General features: G+C 35.9%; 1 protein-coding gene and 1 long non-coding RNA gene across 2 annotated transcripts in view; both read left to right on the plus strand.

The window, feature by feature from the left end:
* The window catches only part of ABCB7 (ATP binding cassette subfamily B member 7), a 98,326-nt gene that overhangs the window by 44,329 nt on the left and 29,292 nt on the right, over positions 1–24,705 (plus strand). Inside the window, exons 3-8 of the mRNA XM_028522321.2 lie at positions 683–802; positions 18,710–18,842; positions 20,784–21,052; positions 21,690–21,778; positions 21,871–21,958; positions 22,999–23,173. Coding sequence (XP_028378122.1) covers positions 683–802; positions 18,710–18,842; positions 20,784–21,052; positions 21,690–21,778; positions 21,871–21,958; positions 22,999–23,173 — 874 coding nt within the window. The remainder of the gene's footprint in view (positions 1–682; positions 803–18,709; positions 18,843–20,783; positions 21,053–21,689; positions 21,779–21,870; positions 21,959–22,998; positions 23,174–24,705) is intronic.
* Positions 4,083–6,388, plus strand: LOC118498531. The gene is made up of 2 exons (XR_004901014.1): positions 4,083–4,797; positions 4,883–6,388. It is a non-coding gene; the product is annotated as an uncharacterized LOC118498531 (long non-coding RNA).

A 24,705-nucleotide genomic window follows, 5' to 3' on the forward strand; every position in this document is an offset into this window, starting at 1 on the left:
TACATTGAACTTTATCAGAGGTACGTGCATATAAGAAATAACATAGTATATTTAAGGTTTGATACTATCCATGGTTTCACACATTTCCTGGGGGTCTTGGAACATATTTCCTGTGTATTTACTATATACATATGTTGATCTTTTTGGGGGGGAAAAAAAGACTTTATTTATTTATTTATTTATTTATTTATTTATAGAGAGAGGGGAAGGGACGGGGAAAGAGAGGGGACAAACATTGTGCAGAGAAACATTGATTGGTTGCCTCTTGCATGCCCCCAACTGGGGACCTGGCCTGCAACCCAGGCATGTGCCCTGACCGGGGCTTCACAAAGATGGAAATATGCAAATGTGTGTATTTTATGTAATGTTTTAATAGTTTAATAGGGAAGAAATAAATATATAGTACATATCCCCTGACCCCAACTTAATAACATCTTGGCGATATGAGGATAGCTATAACTCAAGGCACGAAATTAGAAATGAATAACTTTTTCAGAGCAATTGAAAATTTCTCATTCTCCAAAATAATTTGAGTTTGAAAGATATTGACCTTAGACTCAGAATACAAGTTACGTTTGTAATGTTTTCATATTTTTGTGACATAGGTACATAATTCTACATTATTGAAATATAGTTATATTTGAAATAACATGTTACTCACTGCTTTGTTTTCTCTCAACAGTTAAAAGATGTTGATACTCGGAAAATCATAAAAGCAATGCTTTCTTATGTGTGGCCCAAAGACAGGCCAGATCTACGAGCTAGGGTTGCCATTTCCCTGGGATTTTTGGGTTGCGCAAAGGTAAGAATAAGAGAAATTATGTGTTGTTTGTTGCTATAGGAAATGCTGTGATATTTTCTGGTAATGAAACTTGGGCTGATGTAAGCCACTTTGGGGTGAACATTGTCAACTTTTAGGACCCTTATTTACATAACTCTTTTATGCAGTCAGCAGAAATTATATGGTAATGTGGTAATGCCTGATTTATCTGTGACTCGGACTTAAAACAGCTTCAAATTAATGGAACTTATTGCTGGAACCAGTGAAAGATACAAGATCCCTTAGTAGCAAGAAACTCCTTGGAGCCCTGTTGGCTTTTATTTAATACAAACTTATGGTAAGCCTTGTTCTCAGTTTCTAGTAAGTTGAAAAGGAGGAAGACATTTTAGGCACATTGATAGTCATAGGTGGTAAATACCAGTGTGACAATAAGGGAAAAAAGAGGGAAAACTTGGGCAATTTGATACCATTCAGTATTGGCGCTCTCTGCATCTTAGCAGCCTCCTCGGTTTGTTACTGTACTGTAACACATTTTAGTAAGGCAAACCTGCAAACTTATAACAACAACTGAGCTCTCAGTAAAAACCCCTCATTTTCAATTTATTCATATTTTGAAGTCAGTGATGTATGAATCACTAGGTACCGTAGAGTAATGGTGCATATATTGGCTCTGGAATCAGACCTGCTGGGGTCTGCTTTGTAACCTTGGGCAAATGGCTTAGTCTCTATGCCTGTTTCTTAATTTGTAAAATAAGGTCGTTACAAGAATATTTTTAAATTTTTTTAAAAGATTTTATTTATTTATTTTTAGAGAGAGGGGAAGGGAAGGAGAAAGGAGAGAAACATCCATGTGTGGTTGCCTCTCATCTGCCCCCGCACTGGGGATCTGGCCTGCAACCCAGGCATATGCCCTGACGGGGAATTGAACCAGCAACCTTTTGGTTTGCAGGCCCACGCTCAGTTCACTGAGCTATAGCAGCCAGGGCTCGTTATAAGAATTTAAAAAAATTAATGTACAAAGGGCTTAGAACAGTGCCTGGCACATAGTGAAACATAACGTACATGTGAAAATAAAAGTAAATTCTAATTTCCATCAGAAATATGGTAAAAGTCTGCTCAAAAGTCTAAATGAGGTTTGGTTATAATTTGGTTATCACTTTGATATGTGTGTTAATATATTGTTTTAGAACAGGTCTAATCACTTCTCTTTATCTAAGAGGAATACATGGGGACATACATATATATCATGTATGTCCCCATGTATTTACTTATTCTTTCCCTACCTCAAAAATATTTTTTGAGAACTTGTCATACAAAGTACTGTTCTTGGCCCTGCAGGGTATTCAAATATAAATAAAGCACATTTATTCTCCCAAATCATACAGGATAAGACAAGTTTTCTTTTATTGCCATAATACAAAGAGGGTCATAAATGATTTAAAAGAAGTGTTGGGGTGTTTCAAAGGAAACAGCCATTATGATGGGAAGTCAGGACAGGTTTCGGAGAGGAGGTGATGTTTGAGATAGGCCTGGATTGATGAATAGGATTGTCACAGGTACAGGAATAAGGAAGAAGAAGATGAGCGGGAGCACAGAGTCTGTGTGGAGAAGTGGTAGTGCAGCTTTGTTCCAGGGAGGGGGTAATGTTTCAGAAGCATTTGAAATAATCTCAGAAAGAGAAATAGAGCTCCTAATGTGAAATACCTTAATTGTACAGCAAAAATTTATTTAACTATGTGGGAAGTAGGAAACTCTATTTTTGAGTAGAAGAATAATCAAGTTAGAACTTCAGTTTAGGATATTAATCTGACCCTGTTGTAAAAGATGGATTATGGTGGTGAGAGACCTAAAGTAGGGATACCCTTCATTTCAATTCATGAGTTCATTCAGCAAATATTTGCCGAGCAGTTATGATACTAATTTAATAGTCTAGATGAGAAGTAATAGTTTGTACTAAAGTCGTGGTATAAATGGTAATATGGAGGGAAAAGATACCAGAGGTACTGTGAGGTAAGGAAGACAGAGTCAGTAAGACTTAGCAATAGATCAAAAGAGGAATAGGATTCAAAGATGTTGCCAAGGATTACAGAATGATAATGCCTTCATAACAGAAATAGGTAGTATGTTGGGACATCTTCTTTGGGAAGATGAAAATTTTGGTTTTTGGTGTGCTTAGTATGAGGTGCTAGTGGTAGAGATAGTCAGCTGGTCATAACAAAATGCAAGACAAGCTGAGGAAGGAGCCCAAGGCTTAGCGAGATTAGAGAGATACTCATTGAAACAATGCAAATTAATGACTTCACTAAGGAACAGAACAGAAATAGAAATAGAAGACAACTGAAGGTGGGACCTCTGATAAATGCATTCCTGTAGGAAAGTAAAGTAAATAGTAGTGGAAACATGGAAAGAATGACTGGAGATTTAAGAGTAAGACCAAATAATTTAGTCAGACTCTGTTCATTTTTCTAGTCTCCTTTCTCATCTGTGGACTCTGTTGAGAGCTGGCTCAGTGAACCAGACCCTTCTCTGGGAGAGGACTTAAATCAGGATGCTGAGCAACAGACCAAGAATCCATGCTTTATTCTATTTGTTTAAGCTGAGGAGAGAGAATAATATTACAAATCTAATGTTGAAATTTTAAAAAGTAGTATTCGTTTTTAGCACAGTTATTGGTTGCTGAATCATCTTCTACCCAGAAATTACTTAAGTGGAAGGCTAGTTTTGAACTCTTGTGCAAGGTAGATTTAGGAAATTGGCCTTTATTCCTTTATTAGCTGAATGCGAGTCCCTTGCTGACAGCTTAACAGCAGCCTTTTTTCTGGACTTACTTTTGATTTGAAGAGAACAGGTTAGAACATTAGCAGTTAATGCAGTCAAAGGGAGAAGTCTTAAATAATGGTATTTGTATAGACTTTATTTTTAGAGTGAATTCCAGTCTTCCAAAACACAGATTTTTTTTATTTTTTGGGAGGCACAGGAAAAGGAAGAAGTTGCCAGATGTTATTATATGTGCTTGCTCTTTCTTTCAGAAACTATGGAAAAGCGGTTTTCTTTTTTTTTTTTTCTAGACAGGAACTAGACCATAGAATAACTTTAGGAATGTAGCGCCTGGTAGCATTTAATCATTTCTAATAGCATTTTTCCATCTTCTGTAGTGTCCTCACTTTAAAAGTGATACTCTCCCAAATCTTTAAAACCTCATCATTATTTATTCTTGAGTAGTATTGCACTTGTTATTTATCATTGATGTGCATATAATTATATGAATTAGATGGACTAATAGATGGACTCTATAATAGATGGACTAATATCCTTCTTCTTCCTTGGCTTCCTGTTTTTTCTTGAACTTTATTCCATGCTTTGGCATATGAGCACCTAGACCAATGCATACCTTTATTCTCTGGTCTCCTCTCTCTTATCTCTAAGTGGACGCTGCCTTGCCTTGTGAATAGTGTGTGGTGATTTCATAATGAGCCCCAAGGCATCCATAAGAAAGGTGGAAGACAAAAAGCGAGAAGTAAAAGGGAGGAGGATTTCATGCTTAACATATGGAGCTATAGCATACCATCTGCTTGCTTATTTGCCTTTTAATGCTCTTTTTAGTCTGAGGGTCTTAATTCTATCATCATCTCCAGCAAAGATTTTTAAGATAAACTACTATGTAGAGAGTTCTGCCTGATGTATATTTTAAGGGTTCTGCTGCTGAGAGAGCCAGAGAGAACACTGCCTTCATTTCTTAAATTCCTACAAGTAATATGCATCGCCTTTTCTTACCATCCACACATTTGTTATAGGAGCATCACATCATCCTTAATCTGGGGATTTTGATATCTTCTAAGGATTTTAAAAATTTGATCTATTAGTATGTTACATACAACTGTGCCAAGATGTAAAGAAAATATAAAACATTTCCTGAAGTTTGATTTCATAAAACAAATATTTAATATTATAAAAAGTTTACTCGTATTCTCCAACCACCACCATCTTGTGAAGCAGTCAGTTGCCAGAGAAATTGGGTGGGCTGGGATGGGAGTAAAGGACAGAAAACTGTACTTGAACAACAATTAAAATAAAATTTTAAAAGAAGGAAAGAAATTGGAGTACATTAAATTAACATATCAAGTACAAAAAGATATTCTGAATTAATAATCTGTTGGGAATGAAAATAAGTCATACGGTATTTAAAATTATAAAGTAATTTTAGAAAAGGGTATGATTTGTGAAAATACAGTCAATACCCTTTTTCTCCAAGAATGCATTATATAAAGTAAGGGGTAACATATGTGTCTTAGTCCATTTCGACTGCTATAAGAAAATGCTATAAACTGGGTCATTTATCCACTGTTTTCTTTATTTCACTTTAACCTCATATGATGTAATGGGCAAAGAGGGTCTCTGAGGACTCTTTTAGAGTGTTAATCCCATCTTGTGAGGGCTGTACCTTTATGATTTAATTGCCACCTAGTGGCCTCACTTCCTAATACCATCACCCTGAGGGTTAGAATTCAACCTATGAATTGAGAGCGGGGTGTAGGGACAGGACACAAACACTCAGGCCATAGCAGTACGTATCGAGCAAACATTTTTTAATCGAGTGTTCAATATAAGGTACTGTGCTGTGTGGCTAGGAATACAAATGAATAAAATGTGGTCCTTGCCCTTCTTGAGTTGAAGTGTATTGAAGAAGAAAAATGTAGAAATAATGATGAAATATATATAACATTAATAACACCCAAAGGAAATCACAAGTGAAGCTGCATGGGAGTTTTACCAATTAGGAATTCAGGAAAGACTTCAGGCAGGAGCTGCTTTTCAGTAACTATGAACTTGACATTTGTAACTTCAAAAGATTCATGTACTTCTTGCTTAATTTTAGTTCTTTAAAACTTTATAGAAAATAGTTTTTTAACATGAAACAGTGCTACCTGAACCCTTCAAGTTGAGAAGGATAATTTATATCCTGGAGTACTTTTTAAAATTAAAATAATATGTTTGAGGTTTACAGAAAAATTAAGCAGTAAGTACAGAAAGTTCATATATATCCTACCTTCTAAAAATAATCAGTTTCTTTTGTTACTAACATCTTGCATTAGTACACTACATTTGTCACAACTGATACAACAATTACGAAAAAATACATTATTCTTATTAACAAAGTTTGTATTTTACGTTAGGATTCATTCGTGTTGTAGTTTATATGGGTTCAGGGAAATACATAATATCACATGTTCACCATTAAAGTATTGTACAGAATAGTTTTCACCATCCTAAAAATTCCATGTGTTCCACCTATTCATCTCTTTCTTCACTCTCCCATACCCTGACAACCAGTGATTATTTTACCGTCTCTGAAGTTTTGCCTTTTTCAGACTGTCATATAATTAGAATCATATCACATGTCACCCATTCAGACTGGCTGTTTTAACTCAGCAATATGCATTTCACAGTCATTCATGTCTTTTTGTGACTTGAGAGTTTATTTCCTTTTATTACTGAAAATATTCCATTGTATGGATGTACCATGGTGTGCTAAGCCATCCACCTGTTGTAAGATATCTTGGTTGCTTCCAGATACTGGCATTTGTAAATAAACTGCAATAAACTTTATGTTCAGGATTTTGTGTGACATAAATTTTTAACTCATTTGGGTCATTACTAAGGAATGCAATTGTTAGATTATATGATAAGACTATGGTTAGTGTTATGAGAAACTGCTGAAATATTTTCCAAAGTGGCTGTACCATTCTGCATTCCCACCAGCAATAAATGAGAGTTTCTGTTACTCCACATCCTTGTCAGCATTTGATGTTGTTAGTATTCTGGATTTTAGCCATTCTAATAGGTAAGTAGTATCATCTCATTTTTGTTCTAATTCGAAATTGCCTAATGTAACTTTTCTTTTTTGGTGGGGCATCTGTATATACTCTTTAGTCCCATATATCAGTATTCACCCTAAATTTATATGGATTGAAATCACCAATAAAAGGCACAGAATAACAGGATGGATCACAAAACAAGACCCAGCTATATGTTTCCTTCAGAGACCTATCTGAGCTCCAAGACAAATATAGGCTCAAAGAGAAGATGTGGAAAATAATACTCCAAGCAAATGGCAACCAGAGGAAAGGGGTTGTAGCCGTACATATATCAGACTAAGTAGATTTCAAGATAAAAAGGTAACAAGAGAGAAAGATGGGCATTTTATAATGGTGAGGTGACAATTCATCAAGAACACATAACACACACACAACCTGAGAGCGCCGAAATGTATAAAGGAACTAGTAACAAACCTAAAGGGAGAAACTGACAAAAATATGATTACAGCAGGTGATCTTAATACCCCATTGACAGCAATGAATAGATCATCCAAACAGAAATTCAGTAAGGAACTATTGGCCTTAAATGACACATTAGATGACTACATGGACATAATCAATATTTATAGAACTTTCCACCCCAATATGGCAGAATATACACTCTTCTCAGGTGCACAGGGGAAATTCTGAAGGAGATACACCATATGTTGGTGTATCTTAAAACTAGTCTTAACAAATTTTAAAAGATTGAAATCATGCCAGACATTTTTATTGACCACAATGGTATGAAACTGGAAATTAACTACATGAAGTAAGCTGGAAAAAATACAGGAATGTGGATATTAAACAACATGGTACTAAACAACTATTGGATCAAAGATGAAATAAAAGAAGAGATAAACAGATACATAGATACAAATGAAAATGAAAATACCACAATATACCAAATGTTTGAGATGTAGGAAAAGTAGTATTAAGAGGGATGTTACTAATTTTTATATTAATACAGGCCTACCTGAAGAAACAAGAAATATCTCAAATAAGATATTTAATATTACCCTGTAATAAGCTAGGATAAGAACAAATAAAGCCCAAAGTCATTGGAAAGAAGGAAATAATAAAAATTGGAGATAAAATAGAGAACAAAAAGATAATAGAAAAATGAAGGAAACAAAGAGCTGGTCCTTTGAAAGGATAAAGAAAATTGAGAAACCTCTGGCTATACTCACTATGGAAAAAAGAAAAGTCAAGTAAAATGAGAAATGAAAGAGGAGAAGTTGTAGTGGACACCATAGAAATACAAAGACTTATTCAAGAATAATATGAAAAGCTGTCTTTAAATGTCAACAACTATTTTTTCCCATTTTAGGAAATTAGTGCTTTTGAGCTGTCTGACTTCTGTTGCCATGTTCCAGGATTTCTCAGAATTATCGATGCAGATTTTTCATCATATCTAAGCATGATAGAAATTTTTTTTTTCATTAAAGCAGCACACACAGGTTATGTTACAAGGAAATAAATGTTGTCCAGAGTTTAAAATCCCTGATACAGATTCAGGGATTTTCAAATCCTCTGGCAAAAATTTTAAATGTGTACTATTTTAACCACCCATATTTATTTATGTTTAAACAGCTCCAGTGAAGGGGAAATTGTGTATAATTGAATAGTAACTGCATTACAGATAAGGTTTCAGGGATTCTTTGGTGTTTATTCAGTAATCAAATTAAAATATCAGATTTATGATTGGATCCAAAAGCATTAAAGCCACATGGTTTCTTTCAGACTAATGAATTCCTGAATTCTTTGGACTATTGTACACCCAGATGCTTTGTTATGCACAATAGTGAATGCAAATTTCTTAATCTGACTTTGGTGAGAAAAAAGTGATAGTTTCTGCATAGGTGTTTTTCAGGCAAAGGTGATTAGAGTAGCCTCACCTTGTATGCAGAGGATACCTTCTGAGACCCCCCAGTGGATGCCTGAAACCACAGATAGCAGCGAACCCTATGTATATTATGAATTTTTCCTACACGTACATACCTATGACAAAGTTTAACTTATGAATTAGGCACAGTAAGAGGTTAGCAATAATAATTAATAGAACAACTATAATAATGTACTGTAATAAAAGTGATGTGAATGTGGTCCCTCACTCAAAATATTTTTGTACTGTCCTCAGTATCCTTCTTCTTGTGAAAATGCAAGATGGTAATAGCTCCTATGTGATGAGATGAAGTAAGTTACTCAGAACAGTGCACAATTTAAACTTTCTGAATTGTTATTACCAACTTGTGCTTCTTAATCCCTTCACCTTTTTCACCCAGTCCCCCAATTTCCCTCCCCTCTGGCAACCATTCATCTATTTTCTGTATCTATGAGTCGGTTTTCATTTTGTTTGTTCATTTATTTTGTTCTTTAGATTCCCTAGTCACAGGGACCTAGAGTATGCCATAGGGAATATAGTTAATAATGTTCTAATAACTATGCATGGTACCAGGTGGGTACTGGAAATATCAGAGGAACCTCTTTGTAAGTATATGATTATCTAACCACTATTTTGTACACCTGAAACTAATACAAAATAATATTGAATGTAAACTATAATTGAAAAATAAAATTTTAGAATATTAAAACATAAAAAAGAATAACATGAAAGGCTGTCCACCACCAAATTTGAAAAGCTAGGAGAAATATACAAATTCTTAGACATATATAACCTTCCTAGACCAAACCATATAGAATTGGAAAACCTAAATGGTCTAATCACTAGTAAGAAAATTGAAACAGTAATGAAAAACCTCTCCAAAAAACAAAAGTCCGTGACCAGATGTCTTTACTGGTCGATTCTAACAACAATTCAAAGAAGATTTAGTACCAGTACTTCTCAAACTCGTTCAAGAAAAATTAAATAGTAGGGAATACTTCCTAATTCATTTTATGAGGCCCACATTACCCTGATACCAAAACCAGGCAAGGACAACACAAGAAAAGAAGACTACACGCTAATATCTCTGATGAATACAGATGCAAAAACCCTAAACAAAATACTAGCAAATCAAATACAACAATACATTAAAAAGGATCATATGTCACTATCCAGTGGGGTTTATTCCAGGAGCGCAGCGTTACTTCAGCATTCACAAATCAATCAGCGTGATAGACCACATTAACAAAATAAGAGATAAAAATCATATGATCATATCAATAGATGTAGAAACATATTTGAGAAGAAACAATATACATTTATTATTAAAAGACTCAATAAAATGGATATAGAAGGAAAGTACCCTCAGCCTACGATAAATTCTCAGCCCGCGTCATAGTCCCTGGTGATAAACTGAAAGCATTTTCTCTAAGATCAGGAAGAAGACATGTATGCTCACTCTCACCACTTATTCAACACAGTATTAGAAGTTCCAGTCAGAACAATCATGAAAGAAAAAATAAATAAAAGGTATTCAAATTGGGAATGAAGAAGTGAAAGTCATTATTTGCAGATGACATGATTCGGTATATAGAAAACCCTAAAGACACCACCAGAAGACTAATAAACAACAAACAAGTACAGTAAAGTTACAGGATACAAAACCAATATATAAAAATCCATTGTGTTTCTATATATTCACAAGAAAACATTAGAGAAATCCAATTTACAATTGCAACAAAAAGGAATAAAACTTAACAATAGAAGTGAAGGGCCTGTATAATGGAAAGTATAAGACACTGTTGTAAGTAACCGAAGGTGCAAATAAATGGAAAGAGATTCTGTGTTCATGGCTTGCAAAAATTAACATTGTATAATTGGCCATATTACCTAAAGCAATACACGAATTTAATGCAATTGCCATGAAAATCCCAATGGAATTTTCCCTAGAAATAGAACAAAAAAAGTCCACAAATTTGTTTGGAACCACAGAAGATCCTAAATAGCCAAAGCACTCCTGAGAAAAACAAAGCTGGTCTTCAGAGAATACTACAGAGTTACATAATCAAAACAATATGGTGCCCTGATCAGGTGGCTCAGTTGGTTGGAACATTGTCCCATGTACAAAAGGGTGGAGGGTTTGATCCCTGCTCAGGGCACGTACCTTGGTTGTGGGCTTGATCCCCAGTTGGGGAGTGTACAGGAGGCACCTGATCAATGTTTCTCACATCGAGGTTTCTCTCTTCCTCTCTCATTCTCTCATTTTCCCTCCAACCCCGCACCGGCTTCCCTCTTTCTCCCTCACCCCTCCCTCCCTTCCTTCTTCTTTCTTCCTCTCTCTACAATCAGTAAATGTATCCTCAGGTGAGAATTGAAAAAAAAAAACAAAAAACAAAACCAGTATAGTATTGGCAGAAAAACAGACACATATGAACAGAATTGAGTGCTCAAAAATAAACCCACACATATATGGGCAGCTAATTTTCATCAAAGGAGCTAAAAACATACAAGGGAGAAAGGAACATCTTCAATAAATGGTGTTGGGAAAACTGGAAAGCCACATGAGAAAGAATGAACCTAGACTGTTATCTGACACCATACACAAAATACAACTAAAAGACTCAAATATCAGACCTCAAACAATAAGATACTTAGAAGCAAAGATAGGCACTAAACTTATGAATCTTGGTCAATGAATTTTTATGAAGTTGAACCCAGTGGAAAGGGAAGTAAAAGCGGAAATAAATGAATGAATGGGAGTACATCAAACTAAAATGTTTCTGCATAGCAAAAGAAACCATCAACAAAACAAAAAGGCCACCAACCAGATGGGAGAAGATACTTGCAAATGATACCTCTGATAAGTGGCTAATATCCAAAATATGTAAAGAATTCATACAATTGAACAACACAAAACTGATTAAAAAATCTGCAGAGGACCTAAATAGGCACTTTTCTGACAAAGACTTACAGATGGCCAAACAGATATATGAAAGATGCTCAACCTAAGGGAAATACAAATCAAAACCACAATGAGTTACCAACTCACCCCTGTTAGAAATAACAAGTGTTGGAGAGGGTGTGGAGAAAAGAGATCTCCCGCATACTGACAGTAGGGCTGTAAATTGGTTCAGCCACTATGGAAGACAGTTATGGAGGTTTCTCAGAAAATTCAGGATAGAGCTTCCATTTGACCCAGCAATCCCTCTTCTGGGTATCAACCCCAAGAATTTGAAAACACTTTTCATAAAGATATCAGAGGGGAGGGGATTGCAGGACTGGATGAAAGAAGGTGAAGGGATTCATCAAAAAAAAAAACCACACATACACAACATAGATGCAGACAACAGTTTGGTGATAGTCAGAGGGAAGCGGGGTGGTGGGAGGTTGAGGAGGGCAAAGGGGAGGGGGATGAGGATGGAAAGAGACTGTGCTGATGGAAGTATGATGCCATGTGCAGATGATGTTTTATTGATTTGTACACTTGAAACTTGCATGGTTTTGTGAACCGATGTCACCTCAATAAATTCAGTAAAAAGACATTTCACCCATGTGTTTATTGTTGCATTACTCACAATAGCCAAGACATGGAAATAACCTGTGTCATGATTAAGAAGATGTGATGTATATATATATATACACACACACACACACACGCGCAATGGAAGACTGCTCAGCCATCAGAGAAGATGAAATATTGCCATTTGCCACAACATGGATGGATCTTCAGAGTGTTCAGCTAAGTGAAATAAGCCTGATGGAAAAGTACAGGAACCATATGATTTCACTCACATATAAGATATAAAACAAAAAAAAAGCAACAAAAAACAAACTCAGAGATACATGTGGGAGAACTCCATCCCGCAGAGCTCCTCCCAGGCACCGCAGATGAGCAATAAGTCCTCCAGACACAATCTTGTTCCGGCGGGAAAGGGGGAGGTGATTCCCTCTAGCGGGGAATGCCCTAAGACCTCCCAAATGGCTTTTATTGGGAATGGTATGTGTAGGTGTATACAGCATACATGCATAGCTCATCAATCAATGTCAAGAGGCTATAGTTGTACAATAACAGATATTATCTATAGATAACAATTGAAAGAACACAGAGATTTGTCATAGGTCAGGGTCTGTTAGTCATGCTGACGCCAGAGGGTTTTTAAGATGTGTTTCATGAGATAAGGAGTTTACTCCTTATGCCTTGAACTTAAACATCGGTTTATATCACCAGAGCTATACAAAACAAAGCAAAGCAAGATTCTGAGGATACAATGTATTTATCAGGACTGATTCCCATGGGAACCCTAGTTGTTAGAGTTGGGTCATGTCTGCCACCTGCATTACCTGGTTTTCCAGAGAGACCTACTAGCCCCTTTCAGAGCCTGCTCTCGCGAGACTTTAGTCTCCGAAACCACGCAGAGTGGTCCCCAACAGATACAGACAATAGAATGGTGGTTACCAGATGGAAAGAGGAGAGGGAGGGGGGACAAAAACAAGAGGGGTTAAATACATGGTGACAGAAGGAGACAAGGCTTCAGATGGTGAGCATACAATAGAGTTTACAGGTGTATTATTAAACACTTGAAATTTTATATATTATTTACTCCAATGAATTTTATTTAAAAAGCAGACATATTGTATAGTTATACAAAAGTATTTTGTTTATATCCTTATACTATACATACACACACACACATAACTTTTTTGTTGAAAACGTAGACATTAGCACACATGTTAGCCTTGGCCGACATGGGATCACAATCATCAATATCGTCTTCTTCCACATCTTATCTCACTTAAGGTCTTCAAGAGCAGTAACAACACATGCAACTGTCATCTCTATGGTAGCAATTCCTTGTTTGTTTTTTGTTTTTTGTTTTTTTTTAGTTTATTTATTTTTAGAGAGGGAAGGGAGGGAGGGAGAGAGAGAAAGAGAGAGAGAGAAACATCAATGTGCGGTTGCTGGGGGTTACGGCCTGCAACCCAGGCATGTACCCGGGACACTTTGGTTCCCAGCCCGCGCTCAATCCACTGAGCTACGCCAGCCAGGGCTTTTTTTAAAAAAAAAAAAATTTAAAAAGATTTTATTTATTTTTAGACGGGGGGAAGGGAGAAAAAAGAAAACCATCCAGGAATCGAACCCGTGACCCTTTGGCTCGCAGGCTAGCGCTCAATCCACTGAGCCACACCAGCCAGGGTGCAGCTCGTCGTTTTGAAACACCTCTTGAAGGATCTCCCTGAGGCTCTTTTTGAGGAGCTGTCACTGTTTTCAGAAATATGTCCATGGTTGTTTCCTTTTTTTTCCATCATAAATTTGCTTGTAAGCAGGTAATGCACCTCAACATGCCTCTCTTTTAATGAGAACTTTTCAAATCTGAGGTTCATGTTTTCAAACTTTTTAAGGAGCTTGTTGAAGTTTTCAAAAGCTTCTGCTAAACCCTTCACTGTATATTTTCTTGGGCATTCTTTTCCTTCTCCTGAAGTTTCCTTTTTCTCTTGCTTCTTCACCTGTGTTTTTCTTTTTCAGTTCCAACAACTCTTTATTAGTGAATTCCTTAGAAACCACCTCTAGGAGTTCCTCAGTGTCATCCTCATCCACGGACAGGCTTAAAGTTGTTTGCCATCTCAACCACACCCTTGTTGATTTTTGCAACCTTTGCTCTATGATGTTATGATGGCTACGACACCACTAGACAGTAGTAATTTTTCAGCTCAATTATAATCTTACAGGACCATCATTGTGTATGCTGTCCATTGTTGACCTAAATGTTATGCAGTGCATGACTAATGGATTTTCAAATGTTGAACTGACTGTGCATATCTAAAATAAAGTCCATTTGGTCATGTTGTATAATTATTTTATACATTATTGGATCTGATTTTTAATATTTTGGTGAGAATTTTAAAAATCTATTTCCTAAGAGATATTAGTCTGTAGTTTCTTGTCTTGTGAAGTCTTTGTCTGGTATTGGTATTATTGTAATGCTGGCCTCACAGAATGAGTTAGGAAATGTTCCCCCTATCTCTGTTTTTCTGAAAGAGATAGATGGTTTTAAATATCATCTAAGTAGTTTGCCCCGTTTTCTTTTCTTGTTTTGCATGGCTAGTAAAATTTCCCTTTAGTGCTTTTGTTCTTCATTTTTTTCCCTCTCCTGATTCTTTTGGGACTATACAGAGAGTTAAAGAAACTAAATTCTTTTTCTCATTTACATATATTAGACCCTTTTTGGCAGCAGTAGTTACAGATCCCTTAATTATTAGAGGCTACCGTAAAAGAGATTAATTATTGATGAATTTAGGTATTAGAAGATCTCAAAGAATATGATCCCTCAGATAGCATAGATAATACTTTCATGACCAGGAAGAGAAAATTCATTTTAAAATCTGAAATTTGAGACCTTCAGTAAACTTACCATATTGACCATCAATCTTTTGCATCGTGTAAATACAGCATACCTTTGGCTGTATTTTATGGTGATTTTACTTTTTCCTTAACTCCTTCCTTCAATTAGTGTTCCATTTTTGTGTTGAAATGAATGTAGTTTTTAAATGGTATACCAGTCTCTGAGAATCCGAGAGTTTTGCAGGTTATATGTGTGATTTAACCTTTTGATCTAGGAAAGAAAAATGTTTTGTGATAAGTCCCTTTATTTCTATTGTGTGTAAATTAATGGGTACATTGCAGTTACAGCTGAAACATATCTTTTGTCACATGATTATAATATAGTGAAAATAACCAGTTTCTCAACTTTTAGAAAGCAACAGGGGATTAGAGTTTCTTTTGAGTCAATTTTGGTTGAAATAGACTATCATGTAGCCTCACTTTTAGTCCTTTCCAGCCTCTAGGGAGTCGAGTTTGGTGTGACCTGAGACAATGACTTTATATTTAAAATTTTATTTTTAATATACATGCTGTAAAATATACTTTTTTGGTATGCAGTTCTGTGATTTTTAACATATTTGTGTGTGTGTGTGTAATCATTGCCACAGTCAGGATACAGAAATGTGCCTTCACCCCCAAAATTTCCTTTGTGTAACACATGTAGATACATGCCCTGTCTAGATCCCCAACTGCTGAATGCTACTGATTTGTCCTCTATCAGTATAGTTTTTTCATTTTGAGAATACCCTATATTTTTTTGAGCTAGCTTCTGACACTTAACATAATGTCTTTGTTATTCATCCCAGTCATTGAGTATATTGGTAGTTTTTTTCTTTTTTATTGCTGAGTAGTATTCCACGGTATAGATGCACTAGAATTTGTTTATCCAGTCAGCCACTGGTGGATATTTGGTTTCTTTCTACTCTTTGTCCAATGTAACTAGAGGTGCTATAAACACTCAGGCATCGGTTTTTATGTGAACCTGAGTTCTCATTTCTCTGGTATAAATAAATAGAAGTGAAATTGTTGGGTCATGGTAAATGTATTTTTAACTATAAGGAACCACCAGAATGTTTTCCAAAGTCACCATTTTTATCTTCCCACCAGCAATGTATGAGAATTCCAGTTGCTTCATTTTTTTGCCAACACTTGGTATCGTCAGGCATATAATGATATCTTACGGTTTCAATATACATTTCTCTGATGTTAATGATGTTGGATATCTTTGCATGTGCTTAGTTGCCATCCATATATCCACTTTGAAATGTCTGTTCAAGTGTTTTTTCCATGTTTTAGTTGGGCCGTTGTTTTTCCTGTTGAGTTCAGTGAGTTATTTATATACAGGTTCACCCATTATCTGAAAGCAGAGCGTTCCTATAATATCTTTCATACACCAAAATGGCATCAAGTGAAGAGTATCCTATGCTTTCTGAAAGTTCTCATTATGCACTTTGGCTTTACGGAAGATCTACATTAGTACTGTAACAGGTTTTTGTTTTTTCATAAAAGTGAAAATCCTTTTCAGATTTTTTTTTTTAATTTGGCAAAAACAAGTACTAATGTAGGTCTTTTGTAAAGGCAAGGTGGCAAAATGCAAAAGTTTGGAAAGTGGAAGATATTTGTTCTGAATATTTTCTCCAAGTCTGTAGCTTATTTAAAAATTCCCTTCATAGTGTCTTACACAGAAGAAAAGTTTTCAATGTTGATAGTTATGACTTATCATTTTTTCCTTTATGGGTTATGCTTTGATTGTTATGTCTGAGAAGTGTTTGGCTAACTCAAGTTCATTAAGATCTTCTGTGTTTCCTTCTAAAAGTTTTTTATGTGGAAAAACTGGAGTCTGCTCAAATTTATTTAAATTACTTGTACCGTACTTTATGACTGTAGCTGGTTTATACAACACATTTTAGAGCATATATTTTAGGGTACAAAAAGAATAAAATATTATGGTATATGCCTTATATGCTGCTGATATGACTACAGTATACTAGAAAAAATTCTGAATTTCAAGTCAGACCTGGATTTTAATCCCAGTTCTGCTGCTTACCAGACCTGAGTTTTCTCAATAATATGGACAATACCTATTTCATGGAATTGTTATTTCATTCAAATCTCATTCAACCATTTGTGAAAGGTGCCTAGGACCATACCCAAGTCACATAGCTCTTTTTAAAATGTTTTTTTAATATTTTATTTATTTTTAGAGAGAGGGGAAGGAAGGGAGAAAGAGAGAGAGACACATCAGTGTGGGGCTGCCTCTCACATGCTCCCCACCCGGGACCTGGCCCACAACCCAGGCATCTGCCCTGACTGGGAATCAAACCACCAGCCCTTTGGTTTGCAGGCTGGTACTCAATCCACTGAGCCACACCAGCCAGGGTCCAGGTCACATAGCTCTTGTTCACAAAATATTTTGCCAGAAAAAGTTACACTGAAATTGAGAAGACAGTAAGTACTAAGTGAGCTGTGGCTTTCAGAGAAGCCATCGTGATGGGAATAGGATTCAAAGTGGGTTTTGAAGAATGGAGAGGTCTGGAAAGGTAAATCAGGTGGGAGACCATTATAAGGAAAAGCAAGAGCTTGAGGTTAAATGGTTATGTGAGAATCACAATTGAGAATTACTACTACTTCAAACCTTCTATTCTATTAGATTGTATTCTGGAAATTAGAAATCTTAAAAGCTTTAAGCAGTTTATCCCATAGTGTTACATTCTTAAAAATATCCCAATATCTGCTGTGTATTTTAATGATTTTGTTTGGTTGCTAAGACACTTGTATACCTTACTTTGAAATCTTGATAGCTCCTCTCAGTTGTAGGTAAATTCAGGCCTGTTGACAATAAATTCTTGATATTTAACTAAGATGAAAGACCTAATAATAGAACATTGACAAGAGCTGGAATATCAGTGTTTTTGTTAACCCTTATACAATTGTTTTCACATGTTATTAATGTACATAAATTTAATTTCCTCAAAGAGAACTTTGGCAGTCTAACTAGTTTGCTGTTTAAAATGATGGCTGGTGTTTTTGATACTATAACTTTGCATAGAAATGTGAGTGATTGAATATTTGCCTTTAATATAAGAAAGCACTATTTCCTAATTTTCATATATTGGGGGTATTGTGGAGAAATAGGTTAGATTTTTAAAAATTAGTTTGGTATTCAGTGGGTTTTATTTTGTATAGCATTGGAACAAAGGAATCTTTTTGTGGAGCAAATACATCTAGCAGTGTTATTTGTTTTTCCAGTGGTGAATCAGCCACAGGTAATTGTACTTTGTTTGCTTTTAAATTATATAGCAAACTATATAATTTAAGTTTTACTATTATTTTGGTGAATGAATAATTTTATATACATTTATTGAATACCTGTTCTATACAAAGCATTATATTAATCATGGGTAGGACAAAAAGAGGACTATGATATAGACTACCAAGGATGTAGTAGGAAAGAAAAATATATACACAAATAACTAAGGCAGTTCACCATGCCATGAACTCTTAGGATAATGGAGAGAGCTTTTTTGAGTGGGATGATCAGGGATGATTTCATGGACGCAGGAGCATTTAACTAACGCAAATAACTTGTAAATGAATGTTAACATGGCGGTTAGTGTGAGGTAGGAATCCTGAAATGACAGCTCTCCCAATGCCAAAGATTTTATCTTTATAAAGCAAGAAAATTATTCCAATACTAGTAAATGGTTAATAGTAAACAGTCCCATAAATATTAATGTAAGGTAAATGTTTATACTTTTATAAATAAATATTTTGCATATGATGGGTAATTGCTGCTTTTATGTTTTTAGGGCATGAATATTGTGGTTCCCTTCATGTTTAAATATGCCGTAGACAGCCTCAACCAGATGTCGGGAAATATGCTGAACCTGAGTGATGCACCAAATACAGTTGCAACCATGGCAACGGCAGTTCTGATTGGCTGTATGTGTGATTCTTTAATCTGTCTACAGGTGTTGACTTTCTTCAAGAGGGTTTCATCATATTTGAGCAGATGACCTTTTCACTAGAAATACAACCTAGCATTTTGGATATGTGGTTTTTAAAAATTCTTTGTATGATATACTTTCCAAAAATCCTGTTAATAAGAGTCTCATTCTCCAAGTTCTAGAAAACAATGAAATGAAATAAGACATTAAATTTATAATAACCACTTCTAATATTTAGGCCTCTATGAGATACCTTTTCAGTAAGGCTAGTTATTTTCTTGCTGTTGTTATTAGCTGTTAAATAGGAAATAGGTAAATAATGATATATTTGCATTCAATGCTTTATTGAATTATATCCAGTAGCTGCAACACAAATCTACAATTTGCAAAAAAAGAGAACATTTTGCATATGATGCATTAGAAATGACATTTTATGAGACTGGAGTGGGGCCATGCTTCAGTCAATGCACTTGATTTTTCAGGATTTCAGTTTTATCATTGGTTATTTAGGAGAATTGAATTAGATAAAAAAAACTCAACAGATACTGTATATTTATCCACAGTAAGGCCATATGGGCTGTTATGTATTGAAAGTATGTAATTGGAAAAAAATCCTTTAACACCTAGAACCTGTGGGGGGAATAATATTGAAAGGGATCCATGGTGGTGGAAAGATTGGTAACGCTAAGTGAAATAAGCCAGGCAGTGAAAGACAAATACCATATGGTCTCACCTATAAGTAGAACCCAATGAACAAAACAAACAAGTGAGCAAAATAAAACCAGAGACTGAAATAAAGAACAAACTAACAGTAACCAGAGGAGAGGGAGGAGGGAGATAACAGGGGAAAGAAGGGGAAGGGTCATCGAGGAACATGTATAAAGGACACATGGAGAAAGCCAAAGGGGGTAGGATTGAGGGTGGGGGTGGGTGGGGTGGGGGGCTGTGGGGTGAGGATAATGGGGACAACTGTACTTGAGCAACAATAAAAAAAGAATTGAAATCAGGATCTTGAAAAAAAAAAAGATTGGTATTGACTAAGTTAGATGCTTTCTAGGTTTCTTTTAGTGTAAAGGAAATAAACTTCCAGGAAGTCTAGGAAGCTCAAAGAGTCCCAGAGAAGTTGGACCCAAGGAAGCACACACCAAGACACATAATTACATTACCCAAGATGAAAGATAAGGAGAGAATCTTAAAAGCAGCAAGAAAAAGGGAGACAGTTACCTAAAGGAGTGCCCATAAGACTATCTAGCTGAAACCTTGCAGGCAACAAGGGGTTAGAAAGAAGTATTCATAGCAAGGACCTATATCCAAGATTATTCTATCCAGGAAAGCTATCATTTAGAATGGAAAGGCAGATAAAGTGCTTCCTAGATAAGGTCAAGTTCAAGGAGTTCATTATCACGAAGCCTGTATTATGTGAAATGTTAAAGGGACTTATCTAAGAAAAAGATAAAAAACTATGCACAGTAAAATGATAACAAACTCAAGCAACAAAAACAGAAACCAAGCAAATAAGTAGAACAGGAACAGAATCACAGAAATGCAGATCACAGAGAGTTTTCAGTGGGGAGGGGCAGAGAGGAGAATGGGGGAAAAGGTACAGGGAATAAGAAGCATAGATGATAGGTAGAAAATAGACGGGGAGGTTAAGAATAGTATAGGACAAAGACAAGCCAAAGAACTTATATGTACGACCCACGGATGTGAACTAAGCAGGCAGGGGGGGATTACCGGAGGCATGGGGTACTGGGTGGAGGGGGGCAAAGGGAAAAAAATTGGGACAACTTGAACAGCATGATCAATAATATATATGTTAAAATATTCAGTGATATATTAATTCATTGTACAAACACTTTATGAGCCTTTACCATTTTTATATTCCTATGCTTCTAATGTTATTCTACCCCATTTTTTCCCTTGAATGTATTATTAGATGGTGTATCAAGAGCTGGAGCTGCCTTTTTTAATGAAGTTCGAAATGCAGTATTTGGCAAGGTAGCCCAAAATTCAATACGAAGAATAGCCAAAAATGTCTTTCTTCATCTTCACAACCTGGACCTGGCTTTCCACCTGAGCAGACAGACAGGAGCTTTATCAAAGGCTATTGACAGAGGGACAAGGGGAATCAGTTTTGTTCTGAGTGCTTTAGTATTTAATCTTCTTCCCATTATGTTTGAAGTCTCTCTTGTCAGTGGTGTTTTGGTAAGTAAAACATTTTCTTCTTAAGAAGCTGTTACATTCTCATTAGTAGCTGTTTAGTGTTATACTTGTACCTGTCTCGATATTGTGTGTCCGTGGTTTGAAGGCAAAATTCCATGGTGCCAGAAGGATTATGCAGTTCATTTGATGATTTACAACAAGCTTCAAGGAATTGTCCGAAATCTTTACTGTGTTGTTATTGTGAAGAGCTGTTCGGTTCTAAATATTGGTCAGTCATTTAGTTAGCGCTTGCAATTTTTGTTACCAGAGATTTTTGTATAGAACCTTAGACTGATATGCTCAGATTATCTGGGTTTCTATTCACCGCTCATAACATTTTAAGCAACTTCATATTTTATAATTAGAATGTATGTGTATATATATATATATTATTCCTCTTATGGCTCTCTGCACTATTATTATCAGCATTTGACAATAGCATCAATGTGGCTAGTGTAGCATGGCTCTCTTCTCTTGTTACCTAAAGTACATTTTCTACGGTGTGTGATTTCTGACTCAAGCAATTATTCATTTATTCACTAACATTTTGTTTAAATCCTTTGAGATTTGCTGCTGTATATTATAAACTATTTGATGAGAACAATGACTGTTTGTCTTTTCTTTTTTTTGCCTTCTTCAGTATTACAGATGTGGTGCCCAGTTTGCATTGGTGACTCTTGGGACACTTGGTGCATACACAGCATTCACAGTTGCCATCACTCGATGGAGGTATGGTATTCTGCAGAGGCCGGTCAAGATTCAGAAATTAGTTATGCTTCTGTCACAGATGTTTCATGCCTATGCAAATCTTTGTCTTCCAGAACTAGATTTAGAATAGAAATGAACAAAGCGGATAATGATGCAGGTAACGCTGCCATAGACTCGCTGCTGAATTATGAAACTGTGAAGGTACTATGTTTAATTACACTTTCCTCAGCCTTTCACACTGCACTAAGAATTGTTCTGCCATTTAATTTAATAGGGGCTGTGAGTTAGAGCTTCAGATTCAAATAGTATCTGTAGGTGTGATAGAATAATAATACTTTGTTGTTTTTCTCTTATTTAGAAATTGTGCTTTATTTCTACCTGCATTTTTTGTGACAGCATCAGGTTTTACCTTCGGAATTAATTTATAAGGGATAAGAGTACGGTTAGCCTTTTGATTCAGAATGAACACTAAGCTAATCAATTTAGCATGTAAGTTCTTGACTCTATCCCTCAGAGTGCCTAGCATAGTGCTTTCTTTTTTTTTTTTCAGAGTGTGTCTTTCATTTATTTGTTCATTTTTCCCTTTAACAAAAATTTTAGAGTTCCTCTTGTGTGCAAAGCATTATGCTAAGCCCTGTGATGGGGGTAAATAGTAAAAAAAAAAAAAAAAGATGAGCACAGGAACAAGTATAAAGGACACATGGACAAAAACTAGGGGCGGGTGGAAATGGGAGGGAGGTGGGGAGGTCTGGGTAGGTGGGCTGAGATGGGAGTAAGAGATAGAAAATTGTACTTGAACAATAATTAAAATAAAATTATTTTTTAAAAAAAGATTAGTATTTAATCTTTGCCCTCCCAGGATTTGCTAACCTACTGGGAGAGTTAAAGAAAGTATACAGGTGACTATACAAGAAGGTATAATGTGGTGGGGGCCGTGAGAACAGTCAGTTCAGTGTTCCGGAGGCTTCGTGGAAGTTTTATGAAGGAAGTGACATTGATGGCTTTTTTAAGATATGGGTTTAATTAACTAGGCATTCCATAAGTGTTTGTGGGATGAATTTCAGAGACTTTTCAAGTACAGTGCTTTGTAGAAAACTGCAAGAGTACCCACAGTCCAGTGTATTGAGAGTCAGTTTAAAAAAATTTTCCATACATGAAGTCTGATAAAAGGATACTAATCATTTAACAGAATAAATTCTAATTATACGTGTATGTACTTACTATTTTTGCATATTTTGTAGTATTTTAATAATGAAAACTACGAAGCACAAAGATATGATGGATTTTTGAAGACATATGAGGCTGCTTCATTGAAAAGTACCTCTACTCTGGCTATGCTGAACTTTGGTCAAAGTGCTATTTTCAGTGTTGGTTTAACGGCTATAATGGTGCTCGCCAGTCAGGGAATTGTGGCAGGTAACGGATCTGTGGTTTTTAACAATTATAGATGTCTAATTTAACCTTTATAAATAATGATTAATGTAAGGAGTGTGTATATTAGTCTTAATTATAACGCATACTCAATAATGTGCTTTAATATCCTTGGAGTACTTTCCTTTCTTGTATCAAAATGTGTTCTCTTGATTGTATGATCATGTTTTCTTATTTCTTTTTTTAAAAAATATATTTTATTGATTATGCTATTAGAGTTGTCTGATTTGTCCCCCATTGCGCCCTTCACCCTGATCTCCCACTCTCTCTAGCAGTCCCTTCTTTATGTCATGTCCATGGGCCATGCACATAAGTTTGACTACTCCATTTCCTATACTGTTTTTAACATCCCTCTGTCTATTCTTTCTTTTTAAAAGATTTTATTTATTTGTTTTTAGAGAGAGGGGAAGGGAAAGGGAAAAAGAGGGAGAGAAACATCAGTGTCTGCTTGCCTCTCGCACATCCCCTACTGGGGACCTGGCCCACACCCCAGGCATGTGTCCTGACTGGGAATCAAACTGGCGACGCTTGGGCTCGCAGGCCAGCACTCAGTCCACTGAGCTGCACAGCCAGGTCCCCCTGTCTGTTCTGTACCTACCATTTCATACTTCTTCATCCCTGTACCTTTTGCCTCTTCCCCCTCCCATCTGGTAACCCTCCAAATGATCTCCATATTAATGATTCTGTTTCTTTTCTGCTTGTTTGCTTAGTTTGTTTTTTAGATTCAGTTATTGGTAGTTGTGAATTTATTGCCATTTTCATGTTTATAGTTTTGGTCTTCTTTTTCTTAAATAAGTCCTTTTAACATTTCACATAATAAAGGCTTGGTGATGATGAACTCCTTTAACTTAACCTTATCTGGGAAGCACTTTATCTGCCCTTCCATTCTAAACGATAGCTTTGCTGGATAGAGTAACCTTGGATGTAGGTCCTTGCTTTTTATTACTTGGAATACTTGCCAGTCACTTTTAGCCTGCAAAATTTCTTTTGAAAAATCACCTGTCAGTCTTATGGGAACTCCTTTGTAGGTAACTGTCTGTCTCTTGCTGCTTTTAAGATTCTCTATCTTTAAACTTAGGCATATCAATTATATGTGTTGATGTGTTCCTGTCTGCGTCCATCTTGTTTTGGGCTCTCTGTGCTTCCTGGACATGTGGGTGTGGGATTGTGTGCTCCGTGCCTCTGCCCCTCTTACCAGTCTGAATGAATGTGACTTCTTTAATTCCTTGGTTATTGGACTTCCATACTGCTTGATTTTTGATGATTCTGGGTTATAGTTGTTTTGTAGTTAAAATTTTTGCTGTGATTGTGCGAGGAGGTGTGCCATGTTTACCTACACCTCCATCTTGACTGGAAGTCTATTTCTTTTTAACACTATAATTTTAGCCCTGACACTCTCATTGATTGGGACTACTGTTTGTATATTTTGTGGGGCTACAGTCTGATCCTTTCAAGAATAACTTTTTTCAGCATTTACTATCATCACTAATTTCTCTTACTGACCTAAAAAGCAATGT

Source organism: Phyllostomus discolor, chromosome X (genome assembly GCF_004126475.2).
Source record: "Phyllostomus discolor isolate MPI-MPIP mPhyDis1 chromosome X, mPhyDis1.pri.v3, whole genome shotgun sequence".
Classification (NCBI taxonomy): Eukaryota; Metazoa; Chordata; class Mammalia; order Chiroptera; family Phyllostomidae; genus Phyllostomus; species Phyllostomus discolor.